At 36.4% G+C, this 21347-nt stretch overlaps 1 protein-coding gene across 1 annotated transcript in view; it reads left to right on the top strand.

The window, feature by feature from the left end:
- The window catches only part of UBR1 (ubiquitin protein ligase E3 component n-recognin 1), a 76363-nt gene extending 55070 nt beyond the window's left edge, over positions 1-21293 (top strand). The window contains exons 31-47 of the mRNA XM_086462103.1: positions 164-257; positions 2683-2835; positions 3347-3444; positions 4097-4190; positions 5486-5634; positions 8011-8066; positions 8387-8483; positions 9407-9474; positions 10371-10521; positions 11372-11459; positions 13071-13204; positions 14439-14547; positions 16337-16393; positions 16880-16957; positions 17714-17884; positions 18076-18177; positions 18661-21293. Of these exons, the coding sequence (XP_086318229.1) occupies positions 164-257; positions 2683-2835; positions 3347-3444; positions 4097-4190; positions 5486-5634; positions 8011-8066; positions 8387-8483; positions 9407-9474; positions 10371-10521; positions 11372-11459; positions 13071-13204; positions 14439-14547; positions 16337-16393; positions 16880-16957; positions 17714-17884; positions 18076-18177; positions 18661-18802 (1841 nt within the window). The 3' untranslated portion in view covers positions 18803-21293. The remainder of the gene's footprint in view (positions 1-163; positions 258-2682; positions 2836-3346; positions 3445-4096; positions 4191-5485; positions 5635-8010; positions 8067-8386; positions 8484-9406; positions 9475-10370; positions 10522-11371; positions 11460-13070; positions 13205-14438; positions 14548-16336; positions 16394-16879; positions 16958-17713; positions 17885-18075; positions 18178-18660) is intronic.
- The last annotated feature ends 54 nt before the right edge of the window (positions 21294-21347 follow it).

The following is a 21347-nucleotide window of genomic DNA, read 5'->3' on the forward strand; positions in this document are numbered from 1 at the left end:
TGGAAAAGCTAGCCAAATGGGATTTTCATGTGGCTGTGCAAACTGTGGGAAAATAAAATCTGAAGGCCTGTGTTCTGTGTATACTGTTGTGCATTTCTGTCCATACTGGTGGGAAGTTTCGTTACTGTTCTTTCAATAATTTCTTTCTGCTGTGTCTTTCTAGATATGCTAGATCCTCTCTTCATGCACCCTGACTTACCTTGTGGGACCCACACAGGAAGCTGTGGCCATGTGATGCATGCAGCCTGCTGGCAGAAGTAAGGATTTGTCTTTGCAGCCTTTTAATGTTTGTTTTATTAATCTATTTTCCAAAACATCTAAGTGCACACTGAAAACACTGTACAGTAAGTGGATATTTAATTAAGGAGTCAAAACTACTTGTAGTCATCTAAAAATGAAATATAGCACAAGAACGTCTGAATCATCATCAGAAGTTTTTAGTGCCGTCTATGACCTAAAGAAGAATCTCTAAGAAGTTACTAATTTATGCAAATAAAACCAATGGGGTAAAATTGGTCAAGAATAAGAAACCATATCTAGTAGGTTTATTTTTAGCAATCCAGTGAGAAACAGTAGGAATCCTCCAGGTGAGTGTTCTGTAGCAACAGTACTTTGATTCTGAAAGTCTGCCACCAGGTCAGTACTTAAAGGATGAAGCTGACTTATTCCAGTGAGTCTTTAGATAAGAATGTGGCATTTAGAATAGAATATGAATGGTTAAATTTGCCAGTATTTCTTCCCCACCCCTCCCCTGTCAGTGAACAAACTTTTAATAAAAAATAAGAGGGAAGAATTGGTAGTGCTTAAAAACTTTACTAGATTTCTATTGTTTAGGGGAGCTCACAGTTTAGACTGAGTGTGTTGTATTAGAATGCAACCCAAAATTTTAAAAGACTAAGTTACTGAGCTTGCAGAACATAGACATCCTGGTTGCAGCTACATTTGTAGAATTACAGAGAGCAAAGCTAATGCTCTCTGCATTTGACTCCACATACGTCTGGCAAGTCTAAACAAGATAGTGTGAAATAGTGGTAGAAATCCCACTGAAGTATTAACAGATAAAGAGAGTTGGGTCATGCAGTTGCAAGCTACTTAATATTGTTGATTGATGCAAACAATCTCTTGAGGTTTGGTGTTTGTACTTGTGCCATTTTACTTTAAAAAAGCTGACTGAACTTCTAGTGCTTATTTACTTTTCTGTATGTGTATATATATATGTTTGGGGGTGGTTTTATTTGTTTGACAATAAAACATCAGCACAGAATAAATAGGTGCACACACTTAAATGATTTGGAATTATGTTCCTTGAGTATAATACATCTGCTCTTGGCAGATCCATCTACATCTGCGTAGATCTAAGTAGTGCAACATTGAAGCTCAGTTCCCTTGCTCTTTTTAAGAAAAGATGGCTTGCGGTATGGGTAAATGGGATTAAAATGGACAACAGGCTCTTCTGATATGGGATGGCACAGAAGGTTTGAGTATAGTCTTTTATTTATTACGTAACAGACATTCTAACTTACTAATATTCCTCCAAACGATGCCTGCCACACCTTTCTGGGGTATTTGTGCAACCTAAATATACTGCAAAATACTCTCTGAAACAGAACGAGTTCAAATGAATGGAGTATCTCTGTAGTTGCCATGTATGAGAAAGAGGAAGCGCTTGCAATATGATAGTTGTTTGAATGTGGGAAAAGAAATGTATGTTTTTGTTGGTTGTAACAGAGTACTTTGCTAAATATTCTGTAATAATTAGAACTTCTGCAGGTTCCCCTGCATGCACGCTTTCTCTTATTACATAAATGGGATTTTATTTTTTTCCCTTACGATGTGTGATTTAAAGCAAGAAATATCTAGTTATTACCTTAGTGCAGAAGTTAGATGATTTCATATCTGTCTTTAAGATCCTACATACCCAGTCTAAACATTAGTACTGATTTTAGTTGCTTGTATCCAGGCAAGAAGATTTGAATGTTGGATCTTTATGTTCCTAATAATACCACTGAGACATTAATGTAATTTGAAGGCTTACTGGATTCACTGAGGGGGCAAAATTATAATGAAACCTGTAAAAAGATCATAGTTATTTCTTAGTTTCCTTTTGAATTTAAAATAGCTCAAGTGCGATATTATAATATAAATTATTCTCTCTTCCTGTTAAAAGAAGGCTACAGTTTCATTGTCTAGTAACGAGGCTCAGTCATTGCCGTGAATAACTGATTATTCATTCATTAAATGTTACTGGTATTTTTCCTAAAATTAAATACAAATATGTACAATTATTGTTTCAAAATTACTGTAATGAGTTACATATGGGTGATAATAGATACAATGTTTTGTTGTGTTGAAGATGTTGTGAGAAGAGCAGAAAATACAAGGACTGGTTATCTTTAAAAATGTTAATGAAATTTCAAAAGATCATAAAAGCAAGGAAAAGTTGCTGTCATTTTTGCATGGGTGGTATACCATGCATTTTTGCATGAGTTCGCCTGTGTGCTTGAAGGTTTTCTTTTATTTTCACATCCAAGCAGGTGGAAGAGTTATAAATCAAAGGAAGACTTGTCTGTTGGCTTGGATAGGTATTTGCTAGACAATAACACTTTTAATGACTTGAACATTTGTTTTCATGTCACATTTGAGCCATTCAACTTTCTAGTAATTTTATTTTCAATGTTGTAGGTACTTTGAAGCCATGCAGCTGAATTTCCGACAACGTCTGCATGTTGAGCAGATATTTGACTTGGAGAATGGAGAGTATCTTTGTCCACTTTGCAAATCTCTGTGCAATACCGTGATTCCTATCGTTCCATTGCAGGCTCAAAAAATAAACAGGTGAATTGCCAGATTGCATAGCTTTTATTTCAAAATTTTAAAAAGAAGGTAGTAAAAATGACTTTGGGACTGGTTGGCCTTTCAAATTTTTGGAAGGAAAACTTGGGATGACCTTCCTAATCTGTATGAAAGACTGCATATCTCCTTATTGACTATTCACAGAACCACAGAATGGTAGGAGCTGGAACGGGTCGGGGGGGGGGGGTGTGGGGGTGTGTGTGTATATATGTATATATATATTAAGCTGAGTATACTGCTTTTGGCAGTCAAATTTTTTAAAAGCATTTTTGGATTGGCGTTCTTTTTTGGAGTTGATATCAAATGAGAAAGTACCTAAATCTAGTATTTAGCCCAACACTTCATTTTGTACTGTTTGCTCAAAATTTACAAAGCCAGCAAAACTGTGCAAATACCAAGTTAATGTGTTTTGATCTAAATATGTCCTCTGTTTTTAAGTATAAGGTGATTCTTTGAGTATTAAAGTAAAACTGCTTTCTATTTCTGTTTTCAGTGAGGATGCAGAGGCAGTAGCTCAAATTCTGTCCCTGTCTAGGTGGCTGGAGATTATCATAGTCAGGATATCGGGCTACAGTGTGAAAAATGCTAAAGGTTTGTTTTCGAAGCTATTCTGTGGGATATCTAGTGTTCCAGTATCCATTTTAACTGATGCCAACAGAAAACTTCAAATAAGGAATACATTTTCTGTTGATCAAGACAGTAACAAATAAAGCTGGGGATAAAGTCATGGCCCTTTCTGAGCTGATGTCTTTGGTTTCACAGTGCCCTCACCAAGTTTCTGGTTTCTGTTAAATTCTTTCAGTCTTCCCTGTATAAGAAAACTATGTACGCTTGGAGAGGATACCACCAACTAACACTTAGAGTTAATTAAACTTCTGTATTGACTGTGATGTGATAAAAAAAGAGGAAAAATTATATTAAAAGCACCCAAAAACCCCCATGTATGAGTGTTTAGAAAACAAAAGGTACAGAGAATCAGCATATTCCTTGCACTCTTATAATGCAGGAAAGTTCTTTTTTAGCTCACCAGCAAAGCACTGCTTTTAATCCTCGTGTTTCTTGGAATAGAAGAAACTGTTACTTAAGGAGGAGGGTTAGAAGACAATCTGGCTTGTGAAGTCTGTTTATAATCATTTTCAAACCAGTTTAATAAAAAGAAGTCTCACTTCTGGTAGACTGCTGTAAAAACTGTAACAACTTCTTTGGTTTTTAATGTGAATCTATTTTTTTTTTTTTCTGTAAGGAGAGAAACAAAATCTTCCAGCTCTTGCCAACAAGGGAATGGGGAACTCTGCTTTGGAATTCCATTCCATCCTTAGTTTTGGAGTTCAGTCCTCGTAAGTGTCACTGGAAGTGCTCTCTGCATTATGTTAATTCTCCCTAAAATAACCTAGGTATACTTCAGGATTTGTCTTGAGGGAAGGGCATATGGTCTGAATATGGGCTTGCTTGTACTTTTGCTTAAGCATTCACTGAATATCAGATCTATACAGAGCTAGGTGGACCTCTTGGTCAAATCCAGTCTGGTATTTCTTATGTTCTTGGTACAAAGCTAGTAGTCTGGAATCTTCTAGTCCGAAATCCGGTGATTTGTGTCACTTCCTGTGCCTCTAGGCAAGTTATTTAACATTTGTCTACCTTAATTTTCCTGCTGTATGTCTGTTTCAGGGATAGATTTCACTTGGTTTTGGATGCAATAATGGAATACAGATTACTCAAAGGGATAGGGCTGTGTTGTCTGTTTCTATTCCAGTGGGCAAAAGCTCTCACCCATTAAAACAGAATGAACAGGTAGATACTTTTCAAGTGTACTCAGCTGTATGTCTTCTTTTTAGATCACTCTAAGTACTCTACTTCTGCTCATTCTGACTGATGTGATAGTTATGTGACGTATTTACATGTATCTGCTATTTGTAAAAGTGTCGTCAGTTGAATCAGATTCTTCCTTGATAACTGATCTTCGTGGGAAAGATTCTATAGTTTGCACTTAAACAGTGTGGTGTTTAACTATGAGCCTGGCTAAGCCCCAAACTTTGTGGTACGATTGTTTTAGCTGTAGAGATTTGAAGAAGTAGTATGAATGTCATGTATTTCTGTTACAAAGTTCTGTGTATGACTTGGAAAAAACACAAGCCATTAACACCGCAGGTGCTTTTGCCTAGGCACTTTTCTGCATATTTACATAATCTAACCCAATGTCAGTTGAAAAGAGGTGAAATGCTAAATAACGTGATTTAAAACCTGTTTGAAATGTCTTCCTTTCCATTTTTAGTGCCTTATGAGGTGGGATATATTTTCACTGCAGCACTTACAATTACAATTGCTTACTTGCATTTGTTTTTTTCATTGTATTTTGCTTTGATTTAAATGTTTGCTTTTTTTGAATGTGAATTATAATAGACTCCTTCCAGCCTGGCAGCTCTTAAGCTTCCAGTTTGTAGAGCCTGTTACGTCAAGGTACTTGTTTACTACTGGAAAGTAGTAATTTCTTTCTTCTCTGTACAGACAAAGGGCCTTCGTATTCAAGAATTCTTTCATAAATAACTTAGACTTTGTTAGCGATTGATTGACCAGTCAAGTAATAAGTGCTATTAATAATTCAGACTGAAATTATCTTGTCTTACTTTTGCAGAGCCATATACTCCAGCAGTATCAAAGAGATGCTTATTCTCTTTGCCACTACCATTTACAGAGTTGGGCTAAAAGTTGCTCCGAATGAAGCAGATGACCGGATTCCTATGATGACCTGGAGCACATGTGCTTTTACCATCCAGTGTATAGGTAAAGCATGATTTGGGTTTATTCCTTCTTATGACTTGAAAATCTTACAGTTGTTTGATAGTATAATTTTATACGTTCTGATTGTGTATATATAATAATATTTCTACATAAATAAAAGCAATATGTAATAGTATAACAATGTCTATTATGTGTAATTGCATATATAATAATAGAATGGTAATCTGTGATATAAATAATAGGATGTTTTTGTTAGATGGTAGTTTATAAAATAAGGTACAAAATGCCAACATTGAGTTTAATCTGAGAGAGCGGGGAGTGATCATGTTCCATGTTACTAATAGTAACATTAAGCATGTTCAATGAATATCTTCAGCCTGCCAAAGATCATTAACCTGCAGGCATCTCCTACATAGCTAAATATCTAACAGCTATGAAATAGTACTCCCTCTCTCATTATTTCTTTTTGTCTCTATTCTCAAAGAATTCCCATGGAATTTGTAGAAGTAATACGGTCTTTTGTATTCTGAATTGCTAAGCAGATACCTGGTAGAAGAAAACAACCAGCGCCCAAATGTTCTCTGGCATCAATATCTTTTTGAAGGCAAAATAATTACCATAAAAATGATTGCATTTTTTGGGGTAATGTGCCTGTTTAGCAGTCAATCTCACTTTATTTCTGTACTATATAAGAAGTACTATACACAAAGGAGTTTGTGTAATAAACTTGAAGCTGTAGATAAGCCACCTGCAGTGGCTTCCAAGCAGGGAGAGAGGCAAGAAATGAGTCTGAAATGCATGCTGAAGGAATTGAGAATGTAATTGTTCATTTCCATAAATACAACTCGCCAAGTATGCCATTTTTTCTTGGTGAAGCTGTTGAGGTACAAGTGTAGTCTACCTTAAATCTTGGTGGACTTGGCCCAGCTGGAGTATCAAGAGTTCAAAAGGTTTTTAGGAGGATTGGGAATATTCTGATAAGGCAGGAAGAGTCATGAAAACTGATTACGTCTTTTTTGTTGTTGGATTTTATCGGAGTTTTCAAATGGGCCGGGAGAAGACTGGAAGCCACCCAGCTCTATTAACATGAATGCACTTAATGCTGTGCCGATTGTTTTCATTTGGTATCTAAGAAAAGGACCTTGGTGCTGTCAGGGATGAGTTTGCCAGCAGGTGCATAAATGCAATAACTGTTATCACGGATGTAATATTGAAGGCGTATGTTAGGAGTAGGAAATTCAGATACCTTACCAGGCCAAGATTATAAAACCAGAGGGACCACTGGGACAGTCTGCTCTATCCTAGGCCGTACCACTTCCTTGGATTTGTTCTTGTTTACAACTAGAGCAGGCTTTCACGTAATTGTAAAGCAAAACTGCACACATAGCTTCTAGTATGCTGGTTTTGAATCTAGTTGTAGGGTGTATTATTAAGACCATTTAACAAACATGTAGCCAAGCTGCCTAGGCAAGGAACCTTGGCTACTTGTGCTAGTGAAGTCTTTAGAGGAGGTTAAAGCATTGCTGACCCAAGGGAAGTGAATTGGTCTTACTGCCTAAAGCCAGGAACTTAAAAATGCAAATCCGTTTTTTTTTTTTTCCCTGTGTTTCCTCAGCAACTCCACATGTTTTGTGTTAAACTGATGTATAGAAGTGCTCAATTAAAACACTTTCATATTTTTGTTAGAGGTGGTTAAAAAGCAAAACCAAAAAAGTACAAAACCAAACCACACCCCCAAATCCTACAGAAACCTCCCATCCAAAAAACGCCCAACGAAAACAACAAAAACAACCTCCAAGATCTTGAAGTGTATTGATTCATTTCTGAAAAGTGACTAAAGCACAAAAAACATTTGAACTGCTACCTTTTTACTCAATTGAGTTAATTTGGTTTCTTATTTTTATTGACTTCTTTTCTCTTTATTATCCCTTCAGAACCAGTGCACTCAGGGAGGAAAGCTGAATTGTATTCCAGCTTAGGAATTTTGTTTTCAAAACATTTTTGTTAAACTACAGTCAAATGCAGTAGTGCAGATCTGAGGGCAAGATGGCTGTAGAGCATGCCTGTAAACATACCTTGATGTTTTCGAGCTTTGTGTAAGGGTGACTGAAAATACAACTAAATCTGTAGAATGCCTTATGATAGCTCATGTGAAACTGTTCCTTTAAATCCCTAGTTAGCAAGATCTGAAAACCAAATGTTTTTAAAAAGCTTGTTACAACCCTTTATCTAGGAAACATTCAGTACCATTTAAGATAGGGTTTTTTCCAAGATAATTCTCTTAACAGAATGAAGTTGAGCTTTAAAAAGAAGTACATATAAAATAAATTAATCTTGGACTAAGTGTATCCTAACAGAAATGTTATGTTAGTTCCTGGAGAACAAAGCAACTTTATTTTTTCTGTGTTTAATTTTAAGAAAACCTCTTGGAAACAGAGGGCAAGCCTTTATTTGGATCTCTACAAAATAGACAGGTATGGGCAAGTAAGACATGCAATACATTTTGAACAAAAAAGTTTAATGTGTGTATATTTTGTATGTATAAAAACTTACTGTTGAAACTGCTAACATCAAGATCATTTTCTGTTAAGGGACAGCTCTCAAAATTTTAGATTGAAAACATAAAGAGCATTTTGGAAGGATAATGTTTCTATTTATACATGGAAGTTCATACTAAATTCACTTATCAGTGTGTTTCCTGTTCATAGAAGTAGATATGGTTTTGCAGCTTTATTTCACTATTATATCTCTCCTTTTTTTTTTTCCTGTCCAACCATTTTCTCTTGCGCTCTAGCACAGTGGCCTTAAAGCATTAGTGCAGTTTGCAGCTGCTCAGAGAACAACATCACCACAGGTCCTGATTCAGAAACATCTGATTCGTCTTCTAGGAGGTACTGTATTCCTTTTCTTTACTACCTTTTGTGTTGTAGAAGTTTCTATTGCAAAATGGCACATACATTAATATAGCATAGAAGCAAAGGTTAGACTACTGACAGCAATGCTTTCTCTAATGTTGCCTGAAATCATGGAGTGTTGCTTGAACTTAAGTAATCAATAATTGTTAACCCAGCCCTGTATCACTGAAGTCCCCAAAAAATCCTCTTATCACAGATGATGTAGACCTAGAGATACTCAGATCTGGAATATTTACAGATGATTAACAATCTGTTTCCAAATTGCTCAAATTCTGTGCTAAACAGGTGGATAAAGCCACAAAACAGGTATTCCTGTCTCTTAATTGTGAAACTTCATCTTTTTAGGACTTTCAGAAGGCTGCTTGCAGCTAGTTTGAGATATTTTGGTCTCGGGGAGAGCTCATTTGAGACACATAGCTATCCTTCATGTTTCTTACTTGTTAGGTTAGCATGGTGGCCTTTGTGAATCCCCCTCTTTGACTTGCCTTCTATTCGATAGGATTCTTAGGTGTGATACGTGCTTTTGTATTGGGCTAGGTTGTGAGGCATCTAGTGTTGCAGTGTCTTAAGTACGTTTGTGGAGTTCACCTTTAACACTGTGTGTGCTTTATTAGAGCTGGAGAAACAAATCAAAGATTTTTATCTCAGAATTTTGAAGATACAGTCATTAAAATTGTGAGCTGGTTGGGCATGTGGAAATAACTAAACATGCACAATCAAGTAAATACATGGTAAGCAGTTAATTAAATAGATACTTCCTTACTTCAGAGACTTGAACTTTTTTTTTGATGAAAATACAGAAATTATAGAGGCTCTAAAATCAGAATATGATATTGCAGTTCAATCCAAAAGAAAAAAAAACATATATCAAATGTACAATTTGTATCTTTATTTTGTAGTTCTTCTACCAAACTTTAAAGTGGAGGACACTCCATCACTCTTAGAAGTAGATATGTTCCACGTTTTGGTAAGCAGCTTCATTTATATTAATTATTTAATTTCTTTTGGGAGCATGGATTTTTATGTGCTTTATCTACCCTGTAGATAGTCCTGCACTATCTGTTCACTTGCATGCATCAAATCATTATACATAAGCACTGCATGGCTGCTATATAAGAGTTTTTACTTTTAGTTCTGCTGTTCTTCTAGCTTTCAAGTCTTTGCTCTCTCACTCATACTAGATTTCATGCCTGCAATCTCAATCATCTTTTTACCACCTCCATTGTTATCAAACCTCCAAAATAACCTGAGCAATGCACCCACTCAGCTTAGTTCCCTCACTTTCCCTTTGTCTCAGCAGGCCTCATACCTTCCAATTCCTTCACATTCACTCTCATTACCTTCTTCACTCTTCTTAGCCTCTTCTTTCTGTTCTTAATACAAATCTGTATTATAGTTTCTTCTACTGTTAAACACCACCACAAAACCACACAACAAAAAAGCTAACAAAACCCAACCAAACAGAAAACCAAATCCACCGAAATAAACCTGTTTTGCCCTGGTTGCCTTTCTAGCTAATGCTTGGTCTCGCTTCTCACTTTTTTTGGATGTGCTTTGTCCTGTGTCAAAACCCAGAAATTAAGCTTCCTAGGAACTGGGCATGCTTTCTTGATGTGTCTCTAAACTGGCAATTACAAGAGAGCTATATCTGAGTCCCCTACATGCTAGAGGGGCACAAATGGGTAATAGTTCTCAGTGAGTTTTTGCTGCACTTTGTGAATTGAAGCTACCAAGATATGAACATATTTAAATTGACTACAGAAATGGAATATAAATGTATAGTGAGAATATAATTTCTGTTACCCATGTAGGCATTACCAAATTCCTGTTACTTTAATATTTGCTCCTTTCCTTTCACTGTAGGTGGGAGTTGTGTTATCCTTTCCTTCTTTATACTGGGAGGATGCTGTAGACTTGCAGCCTTCATCAATTAGTTCAGCCTATAACCATCTCTACCTCTTCCATCTGACAACACTGGCACACATAACACAAATCGTCGTCTCTTCAGCAACAGGTAGAGGTGTATTTGGGCTGGATTATTCTGGCTTTTTTACACAATTTCTTGAAAATAATGGATGGATGGACACCGTTAGTGTCTTCCAGATATAAATTTGATCATAAATGAGACTTAGTGCTAGGTAGTAATAACCATTTTGCGGTAAAAAATATATAGCACTACATCATTTTCAGAGCATTTTATTGTATCCCTTCTTCTGTGCGCTTAGCCTAAGAAAGCAAAATAGTTTTTGATATATCAGTACTTGCTCAAGTCAGTCATTCCAGACTGGTAACTTCCCTTTCCTCACTCCTTGTAGGAGAAGCAAAGCTCTGTCCAACAGCAGCACTCTGAGCTGCACAGTGACAGTTAGTATGGATTTTCTTTACTCTTCAACGTAGTGAATACCCAGAGCCGAAATATGAAATCGTATAAACTGATAGGAGAGAATTTAACTTTTTTCTGTATTTCATACTGCTGTTAAAAACTGTCAGTAACCTACAGGCTTCCTAGCTGCTACTTTCCTTCTTCTTTGGCATGATGGGTATAAAAAGTAAAATTTAAAAAAAATAATCCTGTATCTTAATCTATGTAGGACAATAACTTCCAAAGTTCAAGGGAAGGAAGCAGTTTTTACATGAGGATGAGCAATGAGGCAGTAATCCTGATTTTTCTTTATAGCATGCAGTTTTAGGAGAACATTTGTTAGGTTAAAAACAGCAGATAGAAAGAATTAAGCAAAATAAAGTGGAGATATTTCTATAATACAATTTAAAAAAAAAGGAGGGGGAGGGCTCAATATACATTTAAAAAAAAGTGTGCCACAGATGAAGTGCATTTACAGTGGGATTCATCTTTTTGTATGCAGAATCCCCCACTGCTCGATCATCTGACAACAGTGAGGAGGCACGGTCTGCACAGTCTTTCTGTAGAGAGGTCTGCCAGTACACCAGTGGGTAAGTAGCAGTTCAGTTAAAGCATTGTGTTTTCCTAGAAGGATGGCAATCCACAGGGATTGACCTCAACAACACGGAAAATAATTATCCATTTTGTGTGGGCAGTTGGCAGAATGCCTTGTGCTTTCTTCCCATAACCCTGAACACTGAAAAAAGGGAAACTTGTGAAAGGAACACTTTAAGTTAAAATAGCTACTTTTTGTGGACAACAGAATGAATTCTTAGTCTAAGGATGGAAAATTACCTCTATCTATTCTGGAGAGAAATACAACTAGAGTAGTTATTTTTTCTTTGCCTGTGTTGGTTTTTTTAGATCTCTCAATTATAGATGGAAGCCAGAAAGGAGGAGATGTTTAAGAAGTGTAAAACTAAACACAGTTGCTTATTTGTTTGAGCATTAGTGCCTATCTTTTCAGACTTTTTTGATAGGTGTAACTGCAGACTCTTTAGTACTTCAGTGTCTGTGTGTGAAATAAACTAGAAAATATGGATGCACCCTCTACAAAGTCTGCTTTGATTGATCTTCACCAAGGCTAGTTGCAAAGATATGTTTCTCAAGGATTGACAGTGCTGCCTACTTGTCTAAAAGTTTTAAGTCTAAATTTCTAAATATTTAAAATTCGGTATCTAAATAATAGGAGTTATTTTTGAGGCATGAGCTGTGCATTTTGGAAAATCAGGTCGGTGTACTGAGATGCCCGGGTACAGAATTAAATGCCAAAGTTTAGGCATCCCAGCTTGGAAACTTTTAGTGTTTTAATTTCTGTGTATGCATTGTCGTCTTCTAAGTCTGACCTGTCTGTGCTTAAACAGCACAATATGCATAATAATTTTGCAGTGGTCTGTGATGTCATAATAAAGCTTTACAAGTTGATCCTCAGTAGGTCTTGGTCAACATTTGTGTGAACATCCTCTTCACATGAATGTGCATTTAACGGAGTTAAAATTTTTTGAAAACAAGGACGCTGTAAGTCAATTAGATTTACTATGAAATTTAGACTAAATGCTCCAGTATTTTTTGATAAAAATGGGATCAGTGTAGCTTTATTTTAAACAATCTGAGTGTTACTGTTGTGACTTCCATGATGAAGTATGAGCTATTAATTTTTTTATTCTGTTGGTTTTGTTATTCCTGAAGAGTGTTTATGTTTGGTGGGTTTTTTCTCATTTTTAAATTGCAATCAAAACACCAACTGAATGAAAAACTTTCACCGTTTCAAAAAATTGCTGGCTTTCAGTAACAAGAAACAACTGGTGTAAGAGTCAGTTGCTCTGTGTGTGATGCTGTATTGCAAAGCTTAGAACAGGTTATTCCAAGTTACCTAGAAATGGACAGCTATATATTGGCTATTTGTATTTAGTAATTCTGAAAAACATGAGTTGAAATAATTTGAAGGCTTAATGTAGGTGTTCTGCATAAACTCAGTACTCATTCATGAGGCAAAGGGGAAGTCAGAAGTTTGGTGCTGGTGGCTGTGTTTCACAGAATTTGGGGTACATCAGTGTTGCATCTACACAGCTGACATTCTACCGATGCTAGCCAAAATGTGAATGTGCCAGAAGGATTTGCACTGTGAACTACTGCAGCTCTTTCTCATTTGTGTATTACAGTTGCTTTAGTCAGGATATTCCAGGCTGGCTTGTGTGGGATCGTGTTAAAAAAGGCATCATGCCTTACCTTCGTTGTGCTGCTTTATTTTTTCATTATTTGCTGGGAGTTTCTCCACCTGAGGAACTACTACAAGGTAAATATGAGGAAGCAAATGTATCTATGTGTTGGCTTTGTTTACTGTTTTCTTGGCAGAATGGAATTTTTAAATGTTCCAAATAACTTAACAATATAATACATTAAAGTAAGACTAGGATAAAAAAGGAAGTACTAATTTGTATACACATATATAATGTATTTGTATAGGAAGGGACAGACGTGAGAAGCTGAGTTGTCTTGGTCTTCTTTGCATGGAAAAAAGTTCCTTCTCATGAGTAAATATGTGAATTATCAATGATGTATTGATAGTAAGTATTTGTGGGTGTACAAGGATTCTGTGATTTAAGGATAATTCTAGGAGCTTAGATCACATCACCTGAGAAATAGCCTGGAGTATATTTTTAAAAAAACAAACCTTTTTGTGAAACTGCTAATGTAGGTAAATGCTAAAGACCTAGGGATTCAGCAAAATAGAGCCAAGTAGAAATAAAGCACATTATAAAACTTAAACCTTTTCCTTAAAGGATCCTAATATATTACAGATACTAAACCCCAAAATAATTTTGTCTTCTATCAAAAGGCAGTGAAACACATTCATCAGCTATTTGGAAAGGAGGATGAAAATTGCTGTGAACAACTGAGACAAAATACAGCATCTTAAATTGATTTATATAAACTGCAAACTAAGTTTGAATTTGATGAGCACATATGAGTCAAAGTCTTGGTACTCTGGGATATGCTGTTGTCCTTACCATTAGACTGGAACTGTGATTCTATGGGAAGGAGTCTTCCTGGTGTATCGGCAATGCTGTTTCCTGTAGCAGAGCCAATAAATGGCCACCCAGGAAACTATTAAATTAGCCCAGCTTCATGTAATGTGTTAGCACTGACTTCATCGCAGCAAAAATTTAATATCATTGCAGGCCCGAAGGATAGGGAAAAGCTGAAATGTGGTAAGTACAAAAGTCTGCTGCACTGACATGTGTAACGTATTATGCAGTGTTCCAGTGACTTACGCATGACTTGGAAATTACTTAATAATATTTGTCAAATTCATTAAACTTAAAGCAGATCCTCACCTAATGCAAATTATTATAGTTCTGATTAAGGCAGTGGAATTACATCCAATTGTACTAGCTAAGAGCTGTGCTGAAGGTGTAAGATACTTATCATTCAGTGAAAAGGGATCAGAAGATTTCTAGTTTTGAGTGAATTATTCAGCAGTGCTGAAACACTTCAACAGTTGCTCATGTTTTCTTTTTCTTCTGCAGTTTCTGAAGAAGGGCAATTCAAGGCACTTTGTAGTTATCTCTACCTACCTACCAATTTGTTCCTGCTTTTCCAGGAATATTGGGACACAGTAAATCCACTGCTTCGAAGGTACTAATTGGGACTGGACAGGCCCTGTTTTTCTCTTGTGGTGGCCTTGTGGGAATTCTGGATCAAATTTGTTAATAAATGATTGAGCTCAAATTCATACTAGATGTCTAAACATTTGTTTGATGTGCACGGTTATACTGAATCTCTTAAAGCACTTCAAAACCATAAAACATTCTGTATTTTATGGTAATTCAGACATTAAACAAATGCAGTTTAAGGGACTAGTGCTTGCAGACCTGCATGATAACTTCTTTCTGCATGAATGATTCTGCATAAAACTTGGCTTGCATGGCATGCCACTTACTGTTCATTGCCCTCTGTTTAATCCGTCGACAGCAAAAGTGCTGATTAAACGAGCTATAAAATGAGAATATGAAAAGTTACGTAGCTGTCAGGGTGAGGATTTGTACTACTTCTTCTCTGGATTTTCAGAATAGACTGGTGAATGTTGAAGTTTACTTAATGATTAAAAGGTACAATTTGAGTATTATGTACATAGCGATGTAGCAGTAAAGAAGTAACTGGTAAAATTCTCCATTCAAAAGGAGTTAAAATAAAAGTTAAATAAAACAGACCCCCCACACGCCTGTAACTCTGAGAATATCCTGCTATATTGTGTTGGAGAATGTCTCTGTGTATTTAATGTGACTACTTTTATTTAATTGAGCACTTCATTGCATTAAATATTATTCCTTGTCCTTGGCAGAATTCTGTTTCACACTGTTTTGTTTTTTTAACTCTGTTCTGTTTTGTTGTTGAGATTCCTTCAATTCAGTGACATTTTGAGCTGTTGACTCCAACTTACAGTCCATATTGCTGACCTAAGCAATTCCCTACATACAATCTCAGTATAATTAATTGCATTTCTAGTATATATAACTACTTATAAATGAATAGCATTTTCAGAAGTAAATTATTAGATAGGTTTGTCTTACATGTTCCTACATGTTTGCTCAAAGACATAACGGTGCTTATAAGAGAACACAGAGGATAGGTGCATCTGAATGTTAGAAAACGATCGCTAGAGCAGGGCTGACAAACCCATCGTAGTGCTCTCAGTCAAAAACAGAGTTTTCAAGCAGGAGGCCACATATTTTATGTCATAGTAACAGTTGTCAAATCATCATGCGAGTTCCCATATGTTTTTTGAAAGAATCTTATTTCAGAAGACTAAATCTGATGATTGTTCCGAAGTGGGTGAAATGAAGCTTACTAAGTTGACCATCTGCTACAGTCCTCTCTGCCTTCTCCTTTTTGTAGAAATAACTTGAAAGGTATCTTAGACATACCGATCCTTCTGGTTAGTAGCTTGCCAGTATCTGCCATTGCTTTGGTAGACAGATTTAGCCATTCTAAGCAAGCATTCACATGCAGTGAAGCATCCCAAAATAACCATTAGGTGATGGTTATTAAATAAAAGCAAGAAATATTTTCCTGGTAGAGCGTATGATACTTTCTTATGCTGTGGCTTTCAGCAGATATATTCCAAAACAAGCTGTGTATTGTAGCCCACGTTGAGAACTTGAATATGGCTGAAGACTGCTTGCACTTTTTAACTCTGTTTTTTCATGTGCATGTTGATAATTTTAAGTGTTGTTGTTTTTCACATAGGTTTTTTTCTCTTGTGTACAAACTTAAATTCTTTTCCTGAAGCACAACTTCAGGTGTAGTAAAACTATCAATGCTTTATCTGTGCTCTATGTTTGCTTATTGCTTACTAATCGAGTTTAGTGATCCTAAATGTATAGTTTTATCAAACACTGTCATCTGCAAATGCTTGTTTAAATAGGTGGTGTGCTGACCCAGTAGTGTTAAGCTGTTTGAAAGGGAAAAGCATTGCAATAAGGTAAGTTGGGTTTGTTGTTGTTTTTTCTTCTGGTTTCAGCTTAAAACTGTTGAAAGAATTAAATGCTTGCTGTGGGCAAGTTAGAGTGCTTGTATCTTCTTCCTCCTGCTCTACTACCAAAAGTACATTTCTCTTTAAATGGTTGTGCATTGTTCCTCATGCTTTGACTCTTAAGTTATCTAACAGTGTTGTACATTCTCAGTGATCTAGCTTATTCTAGGAAAAAGAAAAGCTAAGTGAAGTATGAAATGTCATCATTACATGTAGGTTACATACAAGTTTAATTTCATCACGTTTGCTGGAGTATAGAAATGCTGAAGCTCACATGTGGAGCCTCTCACTTGGCCTTCTACAACTAAAGAACTGCTCTAAGACTGCAGAAGTTTGCAGAAAGGACCGAAAGCTTAGCAAGAATTGATAGCTACCCATTCTGTTCTTTGCCACAATCTTTATTATTCTCATAATAGTTGTTTTCCACTTATCCAGGTATCCTAGAAAAAGAAATAGTTTAATAGAGCTTCCTGAAGACTATAGCTGCCTTCTGAACCAAGCCTCTCAGTTTAGGTAAGATGAGACCTATTTAGTTGTTGTCCTAGGTGTTTTGTCACTTGTAGTCACTTTCATGTTCTTGCAGTTACTGTAACTGGTGTTAAAGCTATGTACAGAAATTGTTTTGCTGAAGTGAAGGCACTGTTTTGGCTGTACTGGCCAATACTGGCCATGTTCTATGTTTTTTCAAATGTTTCTATGTTCTTTTCAAATCTTAAACACAACAGTTTACTTGATGAAGTCACTTGCGTTTGATAGGATAGCATTTAGAATTATTACAGCTTAATCTGCTGGTCGTTTTTCACCAGTGCAATGTGCATTTGGTTTGGCCGTAAGCCTGAAAATTATTTTCACACTGGACACAACAAGCCCAGAAGGTTGGCACAGTTTTATGCCAGGAAGAGTGAATCATAGGGTAATTCAGGTTAGAAGGGACTTCAGCAGATCATCTCATCCAGCCTCCTGCTCAAAGCAGGTATCTTGCAGATAAAATATTTCAAGCAATGTGAAAACATAGCCAAAGGAGGCAGGTATGTGAAATACGGTTATGACATAGTGTGTCTTAAGTTTTTGTGTGTTTGTAGGCTGGGTGCTGTGTTCTGTTGGGTTTTGTTTGTTTGTTTGTGGTTTGTTTGTTTGTTTGTTTGTTTGTTTGTTTTTAAGGAACACTGTTTGTAACATTTCTTTAAAAGTTTTCATTTAAATATTAAAAGTTAACATTTCTTTTAAAATTTAATGCCTGCATTAATGTTCTGGTTATACTACTTCTAGATGCCCGCGGTCTTCTGATGATGAACAAAAACATCCAGTATTGTGTTTATTCTGTGGGGCTATGCTGTGTTCTCAGAACACTTGCTGTCAGGAGCTGGTGAATGGGGAGGAGTTGGGAGCCTGTACTTCTCACGCTCTTCAGTGTGGAGCTGGAGTCTGTATGTTTCTCAAGTAAGTAGCTACCCAGAATTTAATGAGTAAAGGGGAATATTTGAAGGTCAAAATTCACAACATCATCAAAGCACTTGCATCTTTTTGTCTGAGATGAAGAAACATTGCTTTGAGCTGAAATACAGCTCATTGAAACGTTAAGAACCTGCTGGGAGTTGTGTATTTTAAGTGTGGCTATTCTTTTCCTTAAGAATCAGGGAATGCAAAGTTGTCCTCATTGAAGGTAAAACCAGGGGCTGCCTGTATCCTGCTCCCTACTTGGATGAATATGGAGAAACAGATCCAGGTCTGAAGTACGTAGATGTTTGACTGACTGTCTTTCTACATTTCCATTTTGATACCTCTTTCTTTCTTATACCCATTGGAGAACATGTTTGTACTGCTAGCGTGTACAGCACTGTAACGTGTATCTTGGCCTGGTGAACTACTTTAACTTCAAATTCCTGATGGCATTTTCCAGTCACAAATAGGTCATTCATAATGGAAAAATACACTTTTTTGGTACTGTTAAACTTGATTTCTTATCTCAAGAATACTTTGTATGCTTTTCATTCAGAAATGTGCAACAACTGCCATTGCTGTAGTGTCATCTTGGAAATGGCAGTCATTGCTTGTCGCGTGTAGCGTTTTTTTTTTTATTTCCAGTAGACTTGTTGGAATGGGTGTTCATATGACTATTTAATATTTTCTGGCTGTTGTTGAGAGTGTTAATGCTAGACTACTAATAGTTGCTATTCTGCTGTGCTTATTGGGTGTTCTTTTTTCCTTCTATGAAGAAGAGGGAATCCCCTGCACTTATGTCGGGAGCGTTACCGGAAGCTCCACCTGCTATGGCAGCAGCACTGCATCATAGAGGAGATTGCCAGGAGCCAAGAAACGAATCAGATCTTCTTTGGATTCAACTGGCAACTGCTGTGAATCTCTTGATTTTTTAGTGAAAACTTACCTTTAGCAGTGCTTTGGAAAAGGAAAGGAGGGTGACAGTAAATAATCCACTCTCAAGTGGATTCTGTAGTTCAGACACAATTGATACACAGTTGATGGATTCTCTAGGTTGGATGTATTACTGATATGTTAAAACAGAATCTCACATCATATGTTTTGCTCTTTTTTTTTTTTTTTTTTCTTTTCCAAAAAGGAAAGCCACGTTATATAACTATTACTGAACATTCAGGTCCAGAAATATTTCCACTTTTTTGAGAAGTTGTAATTGTTTCACATGTTTTGATGAGTACAGCTTCCCAAATGCTGTGCTTCAGGGCACATACCACATTTCTGTCTCTTCCATGCCTTGATAATAGAAGTGAATGTTGCTATGGAAAAGCCTCCTTTACTTTCTTCCTGGGTTCCTTTCCCAAGCTTAGTGAAGCTTTTAAATAGGTCAAGATCGGTGGCATGATATTGGAGTGGAAGTGGTTCCAGGCCTTCAGTAATCAGGTACAGCAAGCATTAAGTTGTACAGAAAAAGCCTGCATTCAGCTACATCCTGGGATTTAATGAAGAGTTTTCATTAATGAACTCTTTAAAGAAGAAGCGTGGGATAGACAGTGCATGGGGGAATGACCATCTTGCTTGTTGCATCAAAAAATAAAAGGCCGTGCGTTTTGCGTTGCCAGAACTGCACTTTATCTAATGAATTTATCCTCTATTAACGTTGTGTATCCTAAGAGGTCTAGGGCTACACCACTTGGCTAGGTTGTGGTTAGTTTTACTTCTTTTACAGTTTGTCTTCTAAGGTTTTTTCCTGAGACCCAAACGTGAAAATGCCGTTGGGTAGTTGTAGTGTAGCTCTGCAAGTGATACGAGAGCCAGAGACTTCAGTAAAGTAGACAACCTTCAGACCTATCGCTGAACTAAAACCAAAACCCAAAAGCAGCAGCAGAAATAAGTTAGTTTGCCTGTATTTGAGGAATTTTCCACTCTTCAGCCTCTGTCATGATTGTTTGGAGCCCTCCTTGCGTAAATGAAATCGTGTGTTTGGGGGCATGTTCAGTGGCTCAGTGCCAGTTAGAGCAGAAAAGGGAAAAAAAAAAGGTGGCTGAGTGTCTCTTTGCCCTTCAGTAGTTAATAGCACATTGTGATTGAACTCTCTCTCAATGATACATGATCGTGCTTCAGTTCTAAATGTTTGTTGTTCCGTTTTCTGAACTTCAACCATAATATACATGAGAGAACTTGTAATGTGACGGGTAAAAATGGTTTCCCAGGAAATGCCATTTCTGTGTTTGAAGTTGTCAGTATGCTAAATTTCCACACCCTTTGCTATTTGGATTCTTTTGTGCCATTTTAAGGCGTGCAAGGGGACATTTTCATGTCTGAGAGTGTGGTTTTGTACGATTTCTTTTTCCTTTTTTTTTTTTTTTGCTACTGAGTGTATGAGAGATAGTAGAATCACAAATAATAATTTAGATTTAAATATCATTGTTCTCCTAGTTTTTAAAAGTTTTTAGAGTATGTATGAGTGCACTGAACAGCACCATAAGTCATCTAAAAATGGAATACCAATGAACTTGAATGTTGTTCTGATTTCAAAAATGGTTTTAGAACTTCTGCTATAATCCTTCCCTGGTGATATAAATAGTTTGCTTTGGTAGATTTTTCAGGTATTCTGTTTCTTGCAATTAAGGCCATTCTTACTTTGATTCTTTCAGACTTTAAACCTGAACATGAAACTCTTCAAAGACAAACATTAATTCTGTTTGTCTTCTCTAAAATGTATTTGAAATGCATACTGAATTTAGAAGAACAGTTGTCATGAAAACTTGCATGCACTGGCAGTTTTGAAGGTCATCAAAACACTTCTTAGTGTACTGGGTTAAGAGTAGTAAGTGTATGCCTCATTGATACCAAAACTGTATTAACTTACTGTTTCCCTCTGATATTTACCTATTCATTTATCAAAAACTTTAAGTTACCGTGTGCTTCACTGATACAAAAATACCATTATCAAATATGCAGTGAGATCACTTACTTTGTTTTCTGTCTGAACTGTAGTATATCGGGACAGGAGCTGGTCTGAGCAGGTGAGCTCATGACTAAAGCTCTAGAAACCTCTTTGTAGCTGAAGAAGTGGGAGAGGAAAGTTGCATCTTTCTGTATGTTTGCACATACTGACTTAGCAAATGGGCTCCCATATCATTCACTGATGAGTGTGGTCATCTTTCATTTCATAAATTACTATGCAGTTTTCTTCACTGTGAGTATAATCTGTATTTAGTGATCGCGAGACGCTTATGCCACTGATTTCTGTTCCATCCAAGCTGACAGAAGAAGTTATTTGATAATGCACATATTGGTATCTTTAATTGCAAAAATGTAAATTTGAAACTTGTATAATGTTCTTGTGCTTTTGAAATAAAATATCTTGTATATGTATATTTAAAAAAAGTAAATAAAGTAACTTCTCATAGATTATTCAGTTTTTATTTGGGAGCACTTTGACACTTCACAGTTCCATTTTACA

The sequence above is a fragment of the Leptosomus discolor genome, chromosome 3 (genome assembly GCF_034619465.1).
Source record: "Leptosomus discolor isolate bLepDis1 chromosome 3, bLepDis1.hap2, whole genome shotgun sequence".
Lineage (NCBI taxonomy): Eukaryota > Metazoa > Chordata > Aves > Leptosomiformes > Leptosomidae > Leptosomus > Leptosomus discolor.